This window comes from Atta colombica, unplaced genomic scaffold (assembly GCF_001594045.1).
Source record: "Atta colombica isolate Treedump-2 unplaced genomic scaffold, Acol1.0 scaffold257, whole genome shotgun sequence".
Lineage (NCBI taxonomy): Eukaryota > Metazoa > Arthropoda > Insecta > Hymenoptera > Formicidae > Atta > Atta colombica.
Window position 1 is genome coordinate 292,822 of NW_017259356.1, and position 22,970 is coordinate 315,791.

General features: G+C 38.9%; 1 protein-coding gene across 6 annotated transcripts in view; it reads left to right on the forward strand.

The window, feature by feature from the left end:
- LOC108689105 (CUGBP Elav-like family member 4) overlaps positions 1-22,970 on the forward strand; it is a 672,688-nt gene that overhangs the window by 118,013 nt on the left and 531,705 nt on the right. For all 6 annotated transcript variants that reach the window (XM_018195731.1, XM_018195734.1, XM_018195733.1 and 3 more), the window contains one exon: positions 11,448-11,530. In XM_018195731.1, coding sequence (XP_018051220.1) covers positions 11,448-11,530 — 83 coding nt within the window. The remainder of the gene's footprint in view (positions 1-11,447; positions 11,531-22,970) is intronic.

The following is a 22,970-nucleotide window of genomic DNA, read 5'->3' on the forward strand; positions in this document are numbered from 1 at the left end:
CTAATTACTGTGTGTGTGTGTGTGTGTGTGTGTGTGTGTGTGTGTGTGTGTGTGTGTATGGTGTGGTGCGGTGTGTGTGTATGTGTGTGTGGTGTGGTGCGGTGTGTGTGTATGTGTGTGTGGTGTGGTGCGGTGTGTGTGTGTGTGTGGGTGTGTGTGTGTGTATATATTTTTTCTTTTTTTAATACTTTTCCAAAAATTCTGCAATTCTGTCTATACCTCGATTCGTCTAAAGTTAATCTAGTATTTACATCTGACGTCAGCGTTGGAAAGATCAACGAATTGCCTGTAAGGCACATTTCCATCGACACGCGGTAGGCGCAACTTAAGATGTCTGGGAAAATGAAGTTATGCGGGTCGGACCCGTTTCATCTTCCTGCAAATAATTTAATCCTGGTTAAGTACATATTTATATCTGTACATAGGTAACGCAGGTATATAAGCGAATACATGGTTTAAGACTATGTACTCACCGTTCTATATGTAAAGAACGCCACATCACGCAGCTTGATGTTATTAAAATTAATAAATGAATTTTTAAAAAGGTTAATTGGAAAGATAGTATAAGATTATACAATACAAAGTCATTTCTCTCAAAAAAATGCTTCTTTATTCGGGAACCATTCGCGATATCGAAAATTCCTTTTCTTTTTCCTTTTATGTATTCTACCTCTCGTTTTCTTCTTCCATGACGATATACTGTGCAAGTAGTTGAAATTGGACGTGGCAGTGCATCTAAGACGCTTCTGAATATCCAAGGAGTTTCCTTGGAGATTTTCCCGGCGTAGTATTTAATTTGATCGTTGTATAAGAAGAAGCGGATGGGCAGGGCAAAAGGCGGAAAGATGAAGAGGAAGGAAAATGGAGAAGATAGAAAAAGAGAGACAGAGAAAGATAAGGAATACATCGGTAGAAAGAAAGCTAAAATAAAAAGAAAGTAAGAAAAGAAAGAGAGAAAGAGAGGTCCTTCTTACTTGCGACGAAAACGCTTCGGCAAGGTAGCCCTTTCGGAGACTTAATAACTTTGTAGGTGGACTATTTTTACATTTCTACCATTCGTGACTTTCAAAACCCAGATTTAAAGTAAGCGTCGCTCTGCCTGAGCGTCGCGCTTTGAATAAAAATTGCCTTCAATGGAGCATTTTACGTTAATGCTCTCCTCTCTCTGAAACGTATTTATAATGAAGAAAACGAGGTGAAGAAAGCAAGCAGAAAGAAACGAAAGGTAGTAGTGATTTATTAGTAATTGCAAGAGTTAATTAGATGAAATTATTGTTATATTCAAAATATCACAAATTTTGAATCGTCCCGCAGGGATAATTGATCCGTACAGTCATTTGGGTTTAGCGAATCTACGGATTTGAACTCAATACATTGCGATATTCATACACACATGTTTTTACGAATTAGAGATAAATATTTCCAAGAAAATGATATTTTATTTTTCCTCAAATTTTTCTTAGCTTAGAGTTTAGACTAAATTAGGAATAAAAAAAAATGACACATGTATATGTTTGACGAATATTAAATCTGAACTTTAATTCTACATTGAGAGAAAAATATTTGTGACTATATATAATTATATATTATTATAATTATAATTTGTTATTGCTATGATGTTAATAATAATCACAACCAAAATCAAATATGTATAATAAGTTTGTCAACAAATATATACCGGTGTATAAGCTTAAATTCGCTGTTTTTTAGTCAGAAAAACACATTTTTTTTTCCTTTTAGGAAGCAAAAACAAATTTATTCAAAGTACTTGCCCTCGCTAACTATACATTTTTCCCATCTTTCGGGCAATTTGTGTATACCACGCAAAAAAATTCCTCATCTTTCGAGGCAAACCACTCATCAAGCCATTTTCGAACGTCTTCGTAAGAATCGAAGTGCCGCTCAGCGAGCGCGTGGCCCATCGACGAAAACAGGTGATAGTCAGAAGGTGCCAGGTCTGATGAGTAAGCGGGATGGGATAGCACTTCCCAGTTGAGTGTCTCCAAGTAGTTTTGAATCATTGTTGACGTGTGCGATGGTGCGTTGTCGTGGAGGAAAATCAACTTGTCATGTCTTTTCCGATAATGCGGCCTTTTTTCACGCAGAGCACAGTGCAATTTGATCAGTTGTTGGTGGTAGCGGTGAGCATTAACAGTTTCACCAGGTTTTAATAGCTTGTAGCAGATGACACTCCTGATCCCACCAAACGCACAGCATCGTCTTCCGTCCGAAGCGATTTAGTCTTGAGGGAGATGTTGATGGTTGGGGGTCAACGGGATCAACCCAAGATTTCTTGCGTTTAGGATTCTGAAAATAGATCCACTTTTCATCGCCTGTCACAATCCGATGCAGGAACGACTTTCTTTTTTGTCTGGCAAGCAGAATTTGGCATGTGTTTTGGCGTCGCTCCATCTGCCTATCGTTCAGTTCATGCGGCACCCATTTTCCGATCTTTTGAACTTTCCCCATGACATGTAGCATGGAAATGGCTGCTTGAGAAACACCCAATTGCTCGGCAAGCATTTTTTGCGATTGGGTATCGTCCTCGTCCAAAAGAACCTGCAATTGACAGTTCTCGACCTTCCTGGACCGATTTTCACGCTTCTTGTCATTCAGGTCAAAATTGTCGTCATTGAACCGGCGAAACCAATCTCTGCGTTGTTTCCGATAAAGCATTGTCGCCATAGGCTTCCACAAACATTCGATGCGATTCGGCAGCCGATTTCTTCAAATTGAAACAGAAAAGCAAAGCTTTCCGCATATGCTTTTTTTTAAGCAAGAAACTAGACATGATTACGAAAAAAAAAATGTATGTGTTGTATGAAATTGCTGATGATGTGCACTGGTTAATGTTGATAGATGTCAAACACATAAAAAAAAGTGTGCCCAGGGTATGGCTTTGTACGCTCACAAATGCCACCTATGAGCAAACAGCGGATTTAAGCTTATACACCTATAGTTAACACTGAAAATTATAATTAAATTATAATTAAATTATAGTAATTATAACCATTTTCGTAATAATAATTATATAATTTATAGTCATTTTCTATACAGGTATCAACTATATTTAATATAATAATATATAGTCACAAATATCAAAACCTTTTTTCTCAGTGTACCATCACAAAAAAGATTCTAACTTTATTTTTCTGTTCATAGTAGGTATTAATAATCATTTAATAATATATAATCCCATTGTATTTTATATTATTTTTTGAAATATTTTAGTCGTGAAATATTTCACGTTTTATGAATAAAACAGAGCAAGAATGTGATCTAAGAAATGTCTGTAGCGCTTTTAATATAATTTTTCTGACATGATTCAATGTAGAATTGTCCATTTGATTATTGATTGACTGAATTGTCCGGTCTATTTCTATCCACTATGGGTCAAAAGCATTTCTCAAAGGCCGGCAATCTTTGATCGAGTTCCGCCTTTGATCGGATCCGGAACAGAGGTTTGCGACAAGAACGATTTCACAGGTCATATGATACTGTATCACACAGCCCGATAACCATACCAATAGCTGTGATAAAGTTAGGTAAAATTAGGCATGTGAATTTTTATTAAGAAGTAAAAGAAATATATCAAATAGAAAAGTATTTCTAACGCTATTTATAATTATGAGAAATGTCGGCAAATTTTGATTAATCCTTTTCAATACAAAAGTTTGTCCGCCGCAAAATTTATCTTTCACGGAGCCTTTCTTCGCGAACATTGCAAGCAGTTGTCGCGTAGGTCAATGACATAGAATACTCGCCGTTCCGTTTCGTGCGACCACTTCACTTATGCACTCGTCGGCTTTATGGACCGAGACTCCTGGTTACGGTTCTAGTCTTCTTTTTCGCTTCCTTTTCCCTCGTCTTTGCGAAGAAACTTCAAACTGTTCCGACATTACGAAGCTAACTTTTGCGAAGTGCCAAGGAGAATAGAATTAACTCGACATCTGATAATAGCGCGGTTGCTAATCGCCAAGAACGATCGACAAAGACGAAATAGGAACGAATGAATATTCATTCGCGTTCAGCGACGCGCAAGTCTAAGCGTGTGTGGTCTCGTAATATATGCATTCGCGACATACGTTTCTCAGTTCGAACGATGGCCTGACATAGAACGCGGTAAGTCGTCTCGCAAAACGGACGGGTGATCGCCTTCTTGAAATAGCAAACATCCTAGTCAGCTAGTCGGCCGAGCGAATACAGTGGGTACAGGATACATACGGAGGAGGGGGATAACCTACTGTTATCGATATTCAAAAAGTCCATTTTCGACGTGGGGTATGTCCGGTATGTTGACGATAAACGCCGATGCACTCCGCGGACGAAACATCAACCTTCGCAGAGCCGGCGCTACCTAGCTGCGGTTATTTGCATATTTCAATTTCCTCTGCGCAACACCGACGGGGTGCCGTCGACGTGCGGCTGAAATACACGGACGTAGAAATATTCGCACACACCTTCACGTGCACACGTACTCGCTCGCTCTCAACTTTTCGTTTCCATGCTCGTGTGCGTGTCATATCATTGTCTGTGTGCGCGCGACGATGTGTCGCGAAGATCCAACGGAGAAAATTCCGTTGTCATGGACAACCATTACCACCCCGTGATATCACGAGTGTAAGTACATACACCGACACAGAGTTTTTTCGTGATGTGTTAGTGTACCTTTCTATGTGTATAAAGCCGCGATACGTTTGCACACACATCTCGGCCTGTGTACGTACCGTCAGTTAGAAACGCTTCTCGTTCCGCTGCCGCAGCTATATTACCTGCGTCCCTATTATAAAAGTCATTTCGCAGGACACTCTTCCCTGTTCATTGTACCGGTGCATTTCAATTTTCGCCCAAGATGCAAATTCCACCTCGGCGTCCCCCGACAAGCCGGTTCCGACATCCGGGACGACTTCCGTATACCATAACGGATGATGTGTGGGTGCGGCCGGTGGGTGAGTCTGCCGGAGGCTCGTTTCGTTTCAATTCATTAGGAAAACCGTAAAATTCTCATTCCTAGACTGCCTACTACCTAGTTAAGAGCAATTTGGTTGGCACGACGCGTTCTTTCTTTGACTACGCGGTCGGGAAACTTTTCATTCCTGTTCACCGTGTCACTTGGGAGCTTTTACTTTCCAATTTTCGACAAGCAGTGTCGGCATGATTCGATGGTTAAAAGAGTTCGCTCTAGACACTGTCGGATTTAACTTTTGCGCGTTTCTTTTCACTTTGGGATTTTGAACTTGCGATAATACATGCAACTTAGTTTGGAACAAAATTTTATACTTTTCTTCTTACTTTAGATTTCTCATAAATGCTAATTTTTATTTACAAAATGCAATTTTCGTTTTTATATTATATAATATCAAAAAAATAATAGATGTGTGAAATTTTAGTGATCGATATTGAGAGAATGAGATTATCGTCTTTTCGAAAAATGCGAAGAACAAATCGGTTGGATTCTTTTTGTCATATTTGAGTTTGCTCAAATGAACGATGTAGACTCGCAAAGCCACCCTCCTTCGAAAGGTACGAACCGATATAGGGCATCGGCGGACATCTGACAGGAGGGCGAGAGAGGAGAAGAGGCAACTGTCGGAAAGTGAGAGAGAGAAAGAGAGAGAGAAAGAGGGATCTCGTTGTATCGATCGGCGTCATAAAATCCATTTTATGACTTGGACGCTGTCCAGTGACTGGTGTATTAGCCGTCGCATTGCCTCGCAAATAAAACGCTCTTCTACTCTTGAATCCCCTTTAACCACCTCGCCTGGCCCTCGTCGACGTTGGACGATGCCATCAACTCTCGTTTGTATCTCTCATCCTTTCTCTCTCTTTATCTATATGTCTCTCTCACTCGATACACGTCGGCAGGTTTATAGGCAAAAACTCACAAGCTAGACAGTCCTCCTTCACGGTCTCATACCTCTCAGAGGTTTTGCTAACCTCTTCGCATGCGATCCACAATGACTTGAGAAAAGAACTACTTGATTATCTACCTGTCTGTCTGACGACGTATTTGTATCCCATTCGAATCAACATAAAACAATCTATAATCCGATTCCAGTAGATTTATGAAACATATTTCACAAAGAAATGAGATATATTTTATAGAAATGTATATTCTACAATTTTCTAGTAAAATTTTTTAAAACCAATAAATATTGAAAAAACCATACATGTGACATTTGCTTGCAAGTATTTCGACTTTTTTTTTCTCATTGTACATATATCGTTTCAATCTCATTTAATTTGCATATCACGCTTACCGATACTTATTGTTCGCTCATTTGAGTTTTACACGGTGCATCGCGACAAGCGTAATAATGTGAGAGAAGCACGAAGGCATTGCTACGAAAGTTGCCTCGCACATCGAGGATCAGCGAGGCCCTCATGGATTTGCTCATGATAATTAATCTCAATTGAATTAATTAGATTTGCTCATTGAAAATAAGTACCTACGGGACGAATCACATTGGGAATGCCGTGCATTCGACGCCAATTTCAATATACTTTTTGCTTCGTACCTTCATTAGTAACTTAGCGACGAGATGAACTTCTCTACACATCAATTTGTCGCAGGATATCCATGTATTTCGCGCTTTGCATATTCGTGTATGCGTAAAGCCTAAATACGACGAAACTTCGCTACACACGTAGGTGACTATGCGCATACCCGATGACAAGCTGTTTCATTATCTAGAATCAGTGAATTGTTCCTACACTACCGAATGTATAACTGCTTCATCTGCAATTTGCACGAGACCGCGCCGCCACTCGACGCTTCGCTGTCAAGCTAATCGTAAGCCTTATCGTAATTGCCTATGCTAGACGTGACTACGTCGAGGAGGAGAAGTGTTTAAATCGCGGTATAATCGTTATCTCTCGTCGTGTTAATTATCCTATATAGTGAAATGAAATTTATTTAGGAAGATAATTTTCCCCAAATTCTTTAAATATCTTGGTGACAATTTAATTATATATTAAACGTTTTGTCATCTAGAGGTATAAAACTGAATTACTCTGTATTTTCGACGGGGCAGTAACCGAACTGTCCCAGTTCGTAAATAGATATCACGAAAACGGCTACTCCGATAGTGAAGTAAACAGTAGATTCCAAAGTTAAACTTGCACGTCAAACTTACCTACTGCTGTTTATTGCATTACGAATGTATATATCCATTTGTGGTTGAAGTATCTTATTTTCCCTGAGTGGACGTATTGCATCGCTCGCAGATTGAATTTAACCAAAAAAGACAAAAGCGGCCGGGGGAGATTCATGAGAACATGCGAGGAAACGATTGTCCCTGTTCTTGTTGCGTCGCTGGGAGCTAATTCATCCTCGGAAGCCCCCGCCCGGGGGCTTGCGATTTGCCGTCGCGACGAAGTTTTCTATTCCCGCTGGTATCCGAGTCGTAGAATAGGGGAGCCACGCGAGCCCAGTTCCCCAATGCAATTAAGATAAGCGCGACCGCGATGTTTATAAATATTTTCGGGCATTTTCGAAATAGTGAGCGTGGTATGTATTCCCGTATCTGACGTCGAGTACCCGTGGCGTCGTGACCGGCCGCAGGCTACAGCCCCACGCGAACTTTCGGTCACCACGGCGCGTTCCATTCCTTGGCTTCTCCGAGCGAATGGGAGCTTTTATATGCGGACTTACTCCGGGTTAGGACTTTCTATACGTGCGAATGAGACGTATCGCGGTGCTGGAGATAAACCGCGTGGAACTCTGAACGCGTGCGACGTGCCGCATGAAAAATTACAAGTGCGCGCAGCGCGTCTCACGCCTCTTCTTATTTCCTCGTTCTCTCGTTTGCGCGACGTGACTCTTTAGAAAGAGAAAGACCGCCAGAAGAGAAGGAGTGTACATACCGGTACACTTCCTCTCTCATCCTCAGAAAACTGTGTCGTCGGAGTCCTAGTGCGAGATTAAAACGTCTCAAGTATCACGTCGTAAAACAGTGTGATTCAGAATTTCAGTTCTTTTCTTTTGCGGACACAAGATGTAGTGATTTGCGGATCTATCGACAGTTTAAACGTGCGTTAATTAAATTGAATAACTTCATATGAATTAAATAATTGATACATCATTGGAAAGTTGATGTTAAATTTAACGCATATTATTTCACGTGTCTTAAACAATCCATTCAAATTTTTATGTTAATATAAAATAAATATGAAGGTATATATAACACAAATATTATTTTAAAAAATAAACAAAAAAAATAATACTGACATAGTTTGTGAACAAGCCATGAAAGTATATATTTTTTCAATAAAATTTATAGTTATGATATTAAATTACAATAACACATATTTTATTCATTTTAAAATTTATGTTTTAAAACACATTATTTTTTTGTTATTTGGTATTCATCTACTCTACAATTACGTTAACATTAAGAAATGTTGGATATCAATTTAATACAAATTACATTTCAGAGTTCGTTAATTGCAAGACTTTTTGAATAATAATTATTTTTCACATTTGAACTCTCCTTTTAATTAAATTGTGAGGATCGAAGATTATTGTAAACCTTAGTTATGAGAAGATATATGAAGTGATATTATATGTAATCACAAACATGTAATTCGTTTTTATCCATTTTTATGGCATGAAGAAGTTCCAATTAGAAAACATACTCATGGAGCAAGGCAACTAAAATAAATTTCCGGATGAGACTATTTACTAGAATCCGAGGAATTACTATCATCTTTTAATATTCAAACATGCGAGTATTACATACGTTTTCATGCGTTTTACATGTTTAATTAATTGTAAAATGTTTTTCTCATTTGAATTTAATACAAATTATTTAAATTATCACATTACGCTAAATTCACACACAATTCTCAAATATGTTAAAAATACAATACAAAGTTTTAGCAAGGGCTTGAGTGGACCGTTTCCATCACAAGTACAAAATGTTTTTTTACTACGTGAAAAAATTAAGCAGGAGAGGACTGGAGACTCTGCGTAGGTATGTAGAATGTATTAAATGCTAAACTTATTTTTACGATATAACAGGAATATATCTATTATTATAATATATAATAAATAGTGATATTTTTTTTATTCAAGATAATATTATTAAGAAGTGAAACATTGCGTGTAATATACATGAATTGAGATTGAAATTATATGAGTAGGTATGTGAATGGATTCGCTGCACGTGAGTGTATTTAATGAATTTAATGAATTTCGTAAGTGACAGAATCGTACTGATAGAGTCGTGTCATAAATATTTTGGTTCTCCGGGGTCTGTCCGCGGCTTTTGCGTTGCGCGTGCTTGCTTACATCCATCTCCCTGTGTTGAGATAGTCAAATGGTGATCAGATAGGAGAGGCCCTTTGAATAAATTCTCAGACCGATAGGAAGGCGGTCCCAAGGGGTTTGCTCGACAGTGCGATAGCCGATAATGGTCTGGTTCAGATACCGTCCAATATTCTCAGGTTAATTACCATCGTTTTAACCCGCTGTGATATCGGTGCTATTTCTTAAACCGAGTGCGGTCTGCAAGAATTGATTCCATACATAGAGATTTGTATTTTTCAATACTTTTACGTAATATTACATCAAATTCTAACTGACGTCTTTAACTGACTGATTGCTGCGGATAATGATCATTAATCTTCATACGTTCATCTTTTGCGAATTAGATTAAAATTTAATAAGTATACTACTTTATGGCAATTCGGCCCTTCGAAATTAATCTGATAAGAGACAATATATTTTGTATTAAAAGTCTGTATACAATTTTACGGTAGCGGATAAGCAGTATATGAACTTCTGAAGTGCGACTAATACAGGGCTATTTATATCAACCACGAGATAACAGCCTGATTCTAGAGTGCTACGCGAGGCTTGCGTGAGTGCGACGTTGGCGGGTTGTGGGTGGGTTGTTTCCGTCGCTACATCGATATTACTATCTGACGAAGATGATAGCGTAGCGGTCTCGCATAACGTGTTCTGCAGGGCGCGATTAAGCGACGTGTTTTACGAGTAACGGTATATCGCGCGTGGGAATCGAAACGTGTCGCGCGGGTGATGAATTCCCGGGGGTGTCCCTGCAGAAATTATTCTTCCGTTGTTGACAAGATCAATGGCCGAAATCTCGGCGGACGGGTTTTTTGACGGTGATCGAGGCGTTGCGCGAAGCGAGTACATCGTTGTCATCGTTATCGTCGTCGGGACTCGCGAACGGGAACGTCATGTTTATTTTCACACGACGCGTGTTCGCGGTTTTGAAGAATTTGGTCGATTAGCAATTGCATGAGATACGTACATTTCCAGAACGCGGCTTCAAGTAACATCGGTCTTCGTATTTTATATATATTTTACACGTCAATCATCATAAAGATTACAGCATAAAATTTCGCGAATGTGTACGGCAAAATACATACTGAGAGAAAAATTTTTGATATTTATAACTACAATTATTATTTGCTACTATAACTACAATTATTATAGTAAGACAAATCAGACAAGTAGACAATTATTTGACCCAATTTGACAAAATTTTTGGTATTTGTAACTATTACTTGCATATAATAAGATAAATTAGACAAGTAGACAATTATTTGACCCAATTTGACAAAAATTTTAAATATTATCTCTAGTTGATTTGAAATCAATTGATTTTTAGGATGTTTGATTTGATACTTATTAGATTTTCTATTGATCTTTGAAAAAACTTGATGCAGCGTTGATAAAATATCGATTTTCTTCGAAAATTAATAGAAAATGTAATCGATATCAAATCAAACGAGCCAAAAAATCAATCGAACCGATTTGATTTCGACTTATGAACCAGGATTTTAATGATATATACAACTTTCTAAATAAATTCAGTGTTTATAAAAATATAATAAAAGACAAATTTATTTAGAATCATACATATTATTAAAAGTTTAATTAAAAATGTTTGTCATTTTCTTCGACAATTGTATCATGTCTACTAACTATTTACTAACTAGAACATTTATCTTATGTATTTTTCTCGGTGTATGCAATGAGAATTTTCCACTGACTCAGCTAATTACGATAACACATTGACTGCGTCACGTAATTGCAGTGCACCGCTAGTACGACGGGAAAGATCGCGTTATCCATGATCAACCTTAGACTCAACGCGCTTCGCCCTGGTTGACACGAAGGAGCGATGTAAAACTTTTATTTCGACGGATCTCAACTACCAGCTGTGTAAAAAGCTTTTTCGTTTTACATTGCGCGACTGGCCGATAAACCTCGCCTCACAAGCACGTCGTAATATTCCTCTAAGTGATTACCCCGTCCGAATTCTCGCGTGTCTGCATGTCGCGACTCTCGATGCTTTTATGATAAAAGGAGTACGTAAAGAGCTCCCGCACGGGATGCTACGTCGCGACGTAGCACGCCGGCAAAATCGTGAGTTAATCTTCGCGAGAGAGATAAGGTTTTTCTTCGTTTTCAGGCTGTGCGTTCCTCACCTACTACAGCCGTGACAGCGCAATCAGCGCCCAGAACGCTCTGCATGAGAAGCGGACTTTACCAGGGGTGAGTGTTTACAACGTTTACTGCAAGCAGTTTACCTACTTTTCAACCAATTACGCTCCATTAATGCCACTTCATTCCAAGTCACGCCCATTCCACCGCGAAAATCTTATCTCGGTCTCGCTTAATAAGCGCTCTCTCGTTAATCAAGCGTACTGTGCGAGAGCGTGCACCTATACCCAAGTCAGAGACGTAACTTTGAAGGGGCAATATTTTTCTTAATCGCAAAGTTCCATCGACGTGCAGCGTATGCGCGACGTTTTCCGAATACGCGAATATCGTAACATTCGTAAAATTGTTTGGCATTACGAATACCCCGATACGCGTGAATTAGCTGGCGGGAGACGTAGACGCTGCATTCGTTTTGCAGCGAGACCATTGGAGCAGCTCCAAGTTTGCGGGCGAGACTTCGAAATATCGATTTATTTAGTCTCCGATTTCCGTCTATACTTCATGGAACGGCCATTGAGCGTACGCGCGATGAATGCTGTAATTTTTAATCGAAATGCGTTCGTATGCAAAAAGGACACGCGCGACAATAACGGATACTTATCGCCATTTTTCCGACTAATTTTGGCGATTCGCCGTCCATGATTTGAGATATTAAAATGGCTCGACGAGTTAATCTCTTAACGCCGAGAGCTCGTTTAGGAGGGAAGAGAGACGATCCAAGTAAAGGGAAGCAGCGCGATCGCGGGGATGGCACTGACGCGGCGAGTCCGCGATGTATCATCAGACTTTCTGTGAGGAATTCTCTGCAAATGCCAGGACCGGATAAGTGCATTCTTATACCCTTTTCCTGGTAGCACGAAAATTTTGCATGTCTCTTCTATGGGAATTGGGAGAACTCGAAGGATGCACATCCTGGCATTTGCTTGAATCACAAATGCAGCGAATGAAGAAAGTCGGAGCACAAAGAAGGGCTAAAGAAACAGTGCTTTGTAATCGTAAAGTCCGAATACGGCGTAAATAGTTTTATTCTTTTCTTTCGCTCGCCATATTTATGGCGAGTAATGTCATAAATAACACTGGACATACACCGTTATCCCCGGGCGTCTGAGTTGCTAACTCAACGTAGCTCTCCCTCGTACAATGTTAGAAAGTTACGATATCTTCGGGACGTTCGAGATATTTTCACCGGACATTTATCGCGTCCGTAGCACGTGATACTCGACTTCTCGTATATATCGACGCCTTGCTTTGCTCGCATCAAGCGATTGTATCTCTTAAGATATACTTTTCATAGTTAAATCCCTCTTCTCGTGCTTCATAAAGTCTCTCGAAGGCCTGGGTTGCCGAAACTCCTGAAATTTTCCATCGATCGTGGCCTCGGAGGCCAAGTCGCGGCATTGGCGGCACTGAATGCTGCTTAACTGCCAAAGCGGTGCCAACACGCCCCTTCCCATTATCTGAGCTACCCCTTGGAAGTCCGTAGCGAGTACTGGCGTTATGTTTCGTTAATCTATCCCCGAAACAACGCTGCTACGGTCTTGGCACGGCTGCCAGCGGAAATCGTTTTAAATGTTATGCCGAGGGATGCACGCCGGGAGGGAGGGTACGGTTGAGTTATGACTTTATGAAGAGGCGGATGCACGTACGCGCGTACGCCGACGGGTTTTTTTTTTTTCTTTTGCATGCACGCGGTTTCCGCGTGTTGGCCGGCCGCGAGATATATCTGAAAAAAATCTGCACGTCCGATTCCCGTGATATATGCGTCGCGGCGAAACCGCTCCGTCCGAAATTGCGCGGTTTAGTCCACAATCCGACGACAGAAATATATATCGTTTTTTTGTTGTGTTAACTTGGAACTCTGACCGATAGTTAGGGATTTTTGCAGTGCCACGGTACGCATTCGAAAACAGTATCTTTCAATTAAAATTAGTTAAAATAGCGACAAAAAAATAGGTTTTCCAAAATTCGTTTTATTTAATCACATTTCTTTTTGACACGACGATGTTGCGAAATGATATTTTTATTTATGACTCCCGGAGGAATGATTGATCCGCATTCATTTGGGTTTAACAAATCTATGAAGCTCAATAAATCCGCGGATATTTACACATATTTACACATCGTAAACATTGATATTCATACATGTTTTTATGATTGAAAATTTGAAGAAAAATGAAGATGTTTAAGGAAAAGTGAAGACAAAACACAACCTAATTTAATATTTAGGAAAGAATTTTTTTTTAATTTATTCTAAAATATAGTAGTTGTGGTACAATACAATATTTTAAAGATTTTTATCATACACTTCAATAAAATTAATCAAATTTATTTTATATTTTTACTAGTTTATAGTTTTACTAATGAAAGAGAAATTTACATAAAAATCTTCGAAATATATAAATTGCCCTAGAACTACTATATACTAAAAAGAAATATGTTTTATTCTTGTTCCCATTTTTTAAACACTTGAAGATGTTTTAGTTTCAAATCAATTTTTTCAATAGACATGAAACACTACCTATTTGGATTTAAAACATTATGCGTTTTAAATCCAAACACATAGTGTTTTGTCTATTGAAAAAGTTTGAAATTAAAATCTTTAAGTGTTTAAAAAATGAAGACAAGAATAAAATATTTTAATATCTTAAAATTAAACACTTCTTTTTCCAATGTATTTTCGAGGTAAATTTAAAGAAAAAAATTCTTTCTGTGTAATAATATAAAGATAAAAAGTAAAAATAAGAACAAGAACACGCATATAAATACATTTCATGTATATAACACAATAACAACTATAAAAACTAAGCTCTCATTTAATTTATATCTATTATATATATTTTAATATTAATTTAACTCTTCTGCCAATGCATAATTTTTCAATTTTTATCACGTTTATTATTATCCCAAGATTTTTGCTAAAAAAGTAAAAGTTAAAATAAGATACAATCTATGATAAAACTGTTCTTTATTCAAAAAGTTAGATTTGTCATAGTGAAATTAGCAAAAATATAAAAATTTACTGTTTAAAAATATGGGTACTAATGAAATTGAAGGGTTGAAGAAGTATATTTGACAAAATAAGATTTAATACTTGTTTAGAAACGTCATGCAAACTTTGCTTTCTGATTCTAACTAACGCATGTATGAACAGCTGCCTTTGACTGTTATGTTATTGATATATATTCATCCTTCTGTCGTCGTGTCTTGATAAGATAGGGCAGCCAAAATGATATTTAAACAGATGCTCGTCAGAGGCTTGCGGATTTCACTTTGATCAACGCATCGAGTTTAGTATCTCTCAGTTTTCGCTATACATTACACTAATTCGAGCTCATCGCGAGCTTGTAGAGATTGCAATCTCAGCGTGAAGTTGCATAAAGTTACGTAACGTCGCGCTGTGTATGCATAAGTCAGCCCGATCACATTAAAACACTTGGGCCGAGAACGCGACGGTTATGCAAATCTTAATCTAGCGTTTATATTCACCAGGACGGTTTTACGAGCCGGTTCCACGAGGATAGCAGAGCTTCCTCTGAGATGTCGATTTCATTCATTGGAACGTCTCCTGTAAACGCGACTAAACATTCAGCGTTGGCGAATACGTACATTTACGATGTATACGCTCGTTTGCTGATCGGACCTAGTCAAAGTCGTAATACATCCGAATACACCTGAGGCCATAATTCGGCTGAGCAACGGACCCTTCATAAACACAGATCCCGAAGCCAAGCAGCGCCGCTGCGCAAGCAATAACAATGCCGGCCAACATCGTCTATACTTAGCTCGCGCTCACTGCGGAAGCGATCGTTGCACGTGCGCACGCGCCCGTTCACGCGCACGCGAGGAACAGAAAGCGACAGAAAGTATTCGGGTGCCCCGCTTCCGGCCGTTTCCGTAATACTTCCAGCGTGGTTTGACGTGGCGTGTCAAACTTGTTGCTATACATACGTCCGATGATTCAGATCTCCGTACCTTCCTTGAACGCTAAATTTAATTGCGCGTACATGCCGCTTCGACATTCGTATGTGATACCACAGACCTCACTGCCATATTTATCAACATCGTTATTAAGCGTAACTTCACGTAAAATAACGATTACGTCATTCGGTGACCATTGCAAATTATATCTCTGTGAAGAGAGAAAAAGGAAAAATGAAAATTCACTTAATGCAATTCATCCGGTGGATCTAAATGCATTACAGTTAATCGCTTTTAGATTTTATTTGCTCCTTATTGTCTTTATAAATTTTTTTCGATCTCATTTGTTGCACTGGATCTGCATAAAAATATTCAAATCTTTTTCTCTGCGGTAAAGTCTTCCAAATTTAATTCTTGTTTATTTGCTTTACTTCGTAAGCCATGCCTGAAACTGGCCGTCATGTTGGTCTAGGCAGCCTTAACATTAACAGATCGCCAGATGTTCGATGGTATCTCGAAAAATTCCTGTATGTGTTGCACAGCTCGTAGATAGGAATCCGATTTGTCTGTGGATGTTATAATCTCAGAATGTCGACGATATTCGAGAGAATGGAGATGACTGCATTTTGAGGGACGATAAAGATCGATCGAAATGGCAAATTGGTATTATAAGAATCGTTGAATGAAAATGCAATTTTGAGGCATCATGACGAGCGTCATGCTGTATGTAGAAAGTAATGTTCCGCCTTGCGTAATCGCTTGGCAGCGGTTCTCTCGTGAGAATTGAAAAAATGCATTATAAAGCTCACGCCTGCTTTCCGGCCGCTGCCGTAGAGATCTTCGTTTTCCATGTCGAAATCATAAGAGAGAGAGAGAGAGAGAGAGAGAGAGAGAGAGAGAGAACTTAAATGGCGAAAACGTCGAGATAACGCGATAAGGAACGTTGAAATTTAGACGGAATTGCGGGTGACAAATTGGTGGGCTGATTTACGAGAATGTAATTGGCGGTGTTGGGGTTTACGTCGAAAGCAAAGAAACGTAGGTGCAACGAGAATGTGAAAGGATTGGATGAGGAAGAACGGGAGTAAAGGAGAGAACGGAGTTCGCACGGATTTGCATAAGGCGAGCGATACTCGCGCGTGCAAATTCGACGTGAAACCTGAAAAAGAAAAGGGAGGAAAAACGAGGCAGTCGGATACGCTCGTGAACGCAAAGGGCCAAAGAAAAGAATGGAGATGTCCAAATCCGTGCATTGTTTGCATTTCCATCTAACGAAGTTTTTGGACTGTAGCGTGCACCTGCGCCGCACTTGAATTCAATGACATTTCAACGATTTCAGTCACTTCGAGTGTCCACTATGCATAATTCATTGTATACGAGTGACATAGTAATAAAAATGGCAGTTTTTCTCAGAAAAACCTGGTTTGTGCACCTTGGTTTGTACAGAGTTAAAGGTAATGCATCATTATATTAATGTTTTGCTTCGTATTTCGCTACGTATATTTTTCATAAGCCATGTAGTAGGTCATGTAGGTACTTCTTTCATTTCGTGATATAATAGACTGGATTCAACTTCGTAGCAAAAAAAGGATTTATAATCCACCGACGAAGTATATTAAAAATAAAAGTAGCTATTATATTTCGCATAAAATGTCGTCAGATCATTACGTAATTATCGCGTAATTATTACGTAGTGAGTAGAAACGAGACCTCAGTCATCACCATCAAACAATTACGCGGATCTGGCTGCGCACCGCGGCAACGGGGGTCGTTTTCGCGGGGTAAAAGATATCGAGAAGATGAGAGAAAGCGAAGATGAAACAAACGAAGACGGAGGAGGGATGGAATGGAAATGGTAGGGGATTGGAAGCCGAGGGGGGGAGTCACTCCCGAAGAGAAGCAAGCCGAGTGACGACGCCTCAGTGACCGAGCTTACTCTCCCTTAAGCTTTCGTTCGCAAGCGCGGCCCGCTGGATTCTCGTTTTCTCCTGTATTACACACGCGGCCGCTTACACTTGCGTGTAAACGTATACACGTATACGTACCACCCTCGCGTTTTCCACCCTTCCCGTGTCTATATACCGCCACACACATAGAACCGTCCGGTTTTCCACCCTCGTGGCCGCCTCGTGGACCTTCCCTTTCGACTTCCGCGATACAGCCCTGAGAGCAGTTACACGCTCCCTTCGATGCTATTTCTTTCCCTCGTTCTTTTTTCCCTTCATGCGTTAGATTGTTACGTATCCAACTTATCAAAAACTGTTTCGCTTCGGAGAAAAAAAATTCAGAAGGTTTTGTGCGCACTTGACGTGTCGATTTAATATGATGATTTGGATAAGCCTGAAGTATCACCTGCGTATCTTGCTGATTATAAAAAACGAGAGTGCTTTAAACAATTGTAAATGAGTATCGTGGGTGTATTTTTTGTAACAGTGTTCAGAATTTTAACATTTTATGATTAATATTTAAAAAAAAAGTAATGGCAGACCTTTATGTGAAATTATATAGTGCAATGATTTTATATAACAATATTAAGATGGTGATTATATATTAGAAGAGGGAATTTATGTGAAAATTACGCGCACTGAGTTGCAGTGACCGTTTATGGTCTGTCAAGTTTTATCCCTACGTATAATCTGGAATTAGTGCCGCGTTATTTACTATTCAGTTTATACATCACAGCAACATGGTCGACTTCATCGCCTATCCGGAGATCTCCTATCTCTACGATGAATTTATGATGGTACGATAAGCTTCTTTTTTAATTTTGCAGACATCCATGTAGAAAGAAAAATCGGAGTATAATTACATTATAAAATATCACATGCTCCATTTAATTGTATATTTGAAATGTTATTATTATTAATGATCTGGAAATTACATCAGCCGCTAATTATTCACATCCACTCTGCGTAACAGCTGCAACTCGTTGCTTTCTATGGTTCATTCGGAGATTATTAATTGTACAAGAGCTATTCTAGCTCTAATATGAAACTATCAAGCTAATATATTGTTAACTGTATTAAATAGAGCCATAGTATATCTTCAAATGTGGATTGTTAATTTCTAGTTTTAGTCGGAATAGAATAAATCGATTCCGTTCAAAATTATCATACCTTTCTAATATCGGATTCAGGCCAAGCAAGACAGCGAATGAACAATTTATAGTGGAATAATTCACATTCATTGTTAAAATTATTCAATATTCATTCATGCATATTTGACATTCAGCTTAAGATTTAAAGAATATCTTGGATCCAATTTTTTATTTTTCAATATTATCAGAGAAAATAACTGAAAAATATTATAAATTATTAATAAAATTTAATTTTATATCTTATGGTTTTAAAATTAATTCATGATATACATTTAAAAATTAATTTCTTCTTTCTTTTTGTTTAAATCCATGAAGGCATAAGTTTTGATAAAATCGTCGATAAATATGGGAAGCCGCACATGTTTTTTCTTTCTATATTTTGATATTCTGTTGATTCAAATAATTTCACTTAATAGAATCAATCTGTACGTATAAAAAAGTAGAGAGGAAAATCTGTATCTAGGGGCTTTTTTATTTGGAGGAATTGATTACACGTTATTTATGAAATGCGCGTGAAATCAGTGGCTCTACAAACGCGCAAAAAACGGATTTTTTATTATTCTTTATTTTAAGAGAGACATCTTGCAATGATCTTGCCAGGTAATTAATCGTTCATACGACGGTGACATAAAAGATTCACCTACATCTCTAGTGGAAAGTCACGATATTCTCCCACCCTATGCCGTGATAGCGAGCGTGGAAATGTGTCGAGAGAGGTGAGGGTAGTGGAAAGGGTGAACCCTCACCACGAAGTGCAGAACTACTTTACAGGAATATCACTTTGATCCGACGCTTAATGAACGATGGACCGAGCTCGGTAAGAGTACCCAGACTGAATTTAATTAGGGCTCTTAACTTGCCGGGTCGAGAGTATGACGGAATCCCGTGCACATCCTGATGCGTGCGACAGAGACTGCCGAGTGTCGCGGTAACGGGGAGGAATAGGGGTTGGTAAAAGCTCGGATGGAACGGCAGTGCGTACGCGCGGACTCGGGAAGGGAAGGCTTTTTGCTTTGAGAACGACGGAGCAGATCCGTCACGCTGATGACGACGTCGACGATTCGAGTCGAGCCGATTGTCATGCAAATCACGGAACGGAACGGCCCGTTATTGACTCGGCGGCCGTTCTCGTCGCTCCTGCGATTCGCGTTCTCATCCAGGAGAATAGAGAGAAAACCATCATCGACGAGTCACAACCGCTTTTCCGTCGGCGCGGTGATGCAAGCGTATCGGGTAATTACATCGGAGCTAGTAATTAGAAGGAGGGAACGACTCTGCCACCGGATCGGATAGAAAAATTGAAACAACTCGGTGTGACGGCGAAATATCGGATTGGATCTCGATGACCGAATCGTCCGCGCGATTTTACGGCGTTTCACTCCTTTGGTTGGAAAAGCATTCTGACTGGCGAATACGTCAGTCTTCTTTTAATTTTATAGTTAAACAAGGTCGTTGTTAAACAACTCGATATTTTTAGTCAACTATTTCCATGCCAGTGCAATTTCTATTTTTTATACCGAAACAATTATGTTAATGCGAATGTAATTGCGTGAAAGAATTATCGTTATATTACCGCAAATTAGTAATTTCATTTCTTTAAATGAATATACATTAATGTAAATGGATACGTTATTTACGTTTATTCTCGTGGCACGAAATAATTTCGCGATATACGATCTTTTGTATTTTTCAATATCACACACGAAGATAAGAGAATTGAAAGATTATTACAAAACTAGGTACATCACGGAAACGTTTCTCTCTTTATTATCCAGGTGCACAATTGTACAGAGACTTATCTTTTTTAGTTTTCCTTTCTTCTCGATCGTCGCGATTTCTAATATTGCGACATCCTCGACGGAGTTCCTCGAGACAGGCGCAGACGAGCGCGAAACGGAAATTGAATGCGTCCCTCCGGCGGAAAAATAATGTCCTAGTTTTAGAAGTTTGATCAGGCGGAGAGCTTGTTTCGCCACGAGATCAGGACGACCTCGTCGTCGACGGTACAGAGCTCGTTTACCGCGGATCGACCTTTTTACGATGAACGTGCATGGCACGATGCAGCGCATCTCTCCTGCGCCACTTGCGTGCGCACGGCGGCTCGATCTCCTGTGGAAATTGAGAAAACTTTATTTGCCCCGACGCGATCGTGGAAAACATCGGGAAACGCGAGAAATAGGAATTGCGCGAGCAAACCCCCTTATCTTGCTGAGGCGAACAAGGACGCGCCCCTCGTGGCCAGTCTTGGTGTCGAACTTATTTCCACGTTGCGATACCGAGTGCCGTCCGTAGGGTAATAAACCGTTCCGCAGGAAGTAGGGAAAAGTCTGACACGAAAATAGCAGGAAGAAATAGAAAGAAAAACGAAGCTGCGAGTTTCTCGTTACTTTTGTAAGAATTAAGGTGCTAGGGTTAATGAAATTAAATTGACTTAAAAGGAAACAGCTACTTCGTATAATCTTACAACGAGAAAATGAAAATTCATTGATAAATATTTATATATTATTTGAATTACATATGTAGGGTGTCTCAGACTTTGCGTGACACTTTTTAACCCTCCGATCACACTTCCTGAGAATTTTATTATATTTGATCATAGGGGACAAAATGACCCCAACATTTTAATTGATTGATATTTACACTTTTGTTTTTTAAAATCATAAAAATTACTTTAAACATTGTAGAATATAGAAATGCAGTGGCTTTTTATAGTTTTTAATTTTAACATATTTAAAAAAATCGCAAAGGCTGATGTCCAAGGAACAATATGTGATTGAAGGTGCAAAATAGGTATTTTAAATAAATGGCAATTTAAGTTTTTAATCCCGTTTTTAAAAAAGACCTTAGAAATATAAAGCTTACATTTTTTTGGATCTCTTGGACCACAGATGAAGGGTTAATATCAGATTCCTGAGATCACTTCAAGACGAATTCTAATACCAAAATGTCGAGGCTGCAATAGTTTTTAAATCTAATTTAATTTAATTTAATTTAATTTAATTTAATTTAATTTAGTTTATTGCGAAATACTATAAAAAAGACGTTAACAGAGTAATAGACATAAATGAGAAGAATTTAAAATTGGCTCCAAACTGTCCGAAATTTCCAAAAAAGCATTAGTTCTATTCTCTTCTATTCTACTAAACGCTTTCGCTATTACACAATGCACGTAAATGTCAAACAATTCAATTGACTAACTCTAAACTCTTTTTATTTAAAAACTACTCTATCTTCAACATTTTAGTACTGCAGATGCAATAAGTTACCAATAGAAAACTTGAATTTAATGTCTAAAATAGAACACAGTAGAAAGATCATTGTGTTGACGGAATGTTCGTTTAATATTATTTATAAATCATTATCAATAAATAATATTGTTTAAACAATTTGTTAGCGTTTTAATTCATTCGTATGGAATCCTAACTTGAATACAAAGCATATACTATTGCACGAATGAAAAGTAATTAAATGATAAAAATTAATTGATGAAAAATAAATCCTGGAAAAAAAACAGGATTATTATCTGGAATGTGCTGGAATTATCCTTGAATTGTCTAGCCAAATTTTGCTGGACATCACATGTATGATTTTTCGCGAAACTGCGCGAAAGAAAAAACTTGTATATACTTGAGGTACAAAGTATGTTAGATATGAATGTATATAGTCAGCAATGAAATTCGCGCTGCGAATACCTAAAAATAGTTGAAGATCGTGCAAACACTCGAGGCACCATTAGCCGTTACTATTTCCAGACAGCCGCTCTTTAAACAGCAGAAGTATTGGAGGAAATATCGGCGAGATTTCGGCGGAAATATCAGCCGGGCTAACTTTCTTTGCTCACCGGCGTTACCATATTTCCAACCGATTTCCTCGTCTCCATCCATGTACCGTCCATTTACTTAAATCATTTCGCGATTGCTCCGTCGGCACGTGTCTAATATAAATATTTACGCCGGCCCAGCCAGCTAGGCTGACATCACGTTCATTTTAGGTTTTCCGACAAAGATCGACTCGCCCGTTCTCAATTCCTGTCGGCTTACTTGGCTAAAATTACCCCGTGAGTAAACGTCATTGTGTAGATAAAGATATACTATCGTGAAGTTACAGGTATATTATCTTGGATCTACATATGTTGGAAATTTCTACCTTTTACAGGTAAGAACGATGTTGTTGTAATTCTCTTGATTCTAATGGACTTTACCTATCGTAGCACAACTGTCAGTTGAAACGAGGTCAATGGTGTCTCGTAATCCTGTGACGTGTACAAGTCAATATCGAGCGAACTTTTTTCGTTACGTAATTTACACGCGGGCTTATCGGATTTTACATAGCCTCCGCGCTCGCTCGCTTGCTCGCGCGCGGGCAAAAAAACCATAGTCGTGAGTGTAAAGCGAACATGCGGCAGAAGTTTGGGCAAGTGCTGGGAAAATATTCTGGCCTTTTCCAACGGGTTTTATCAGAGATAGATCGGTTCAC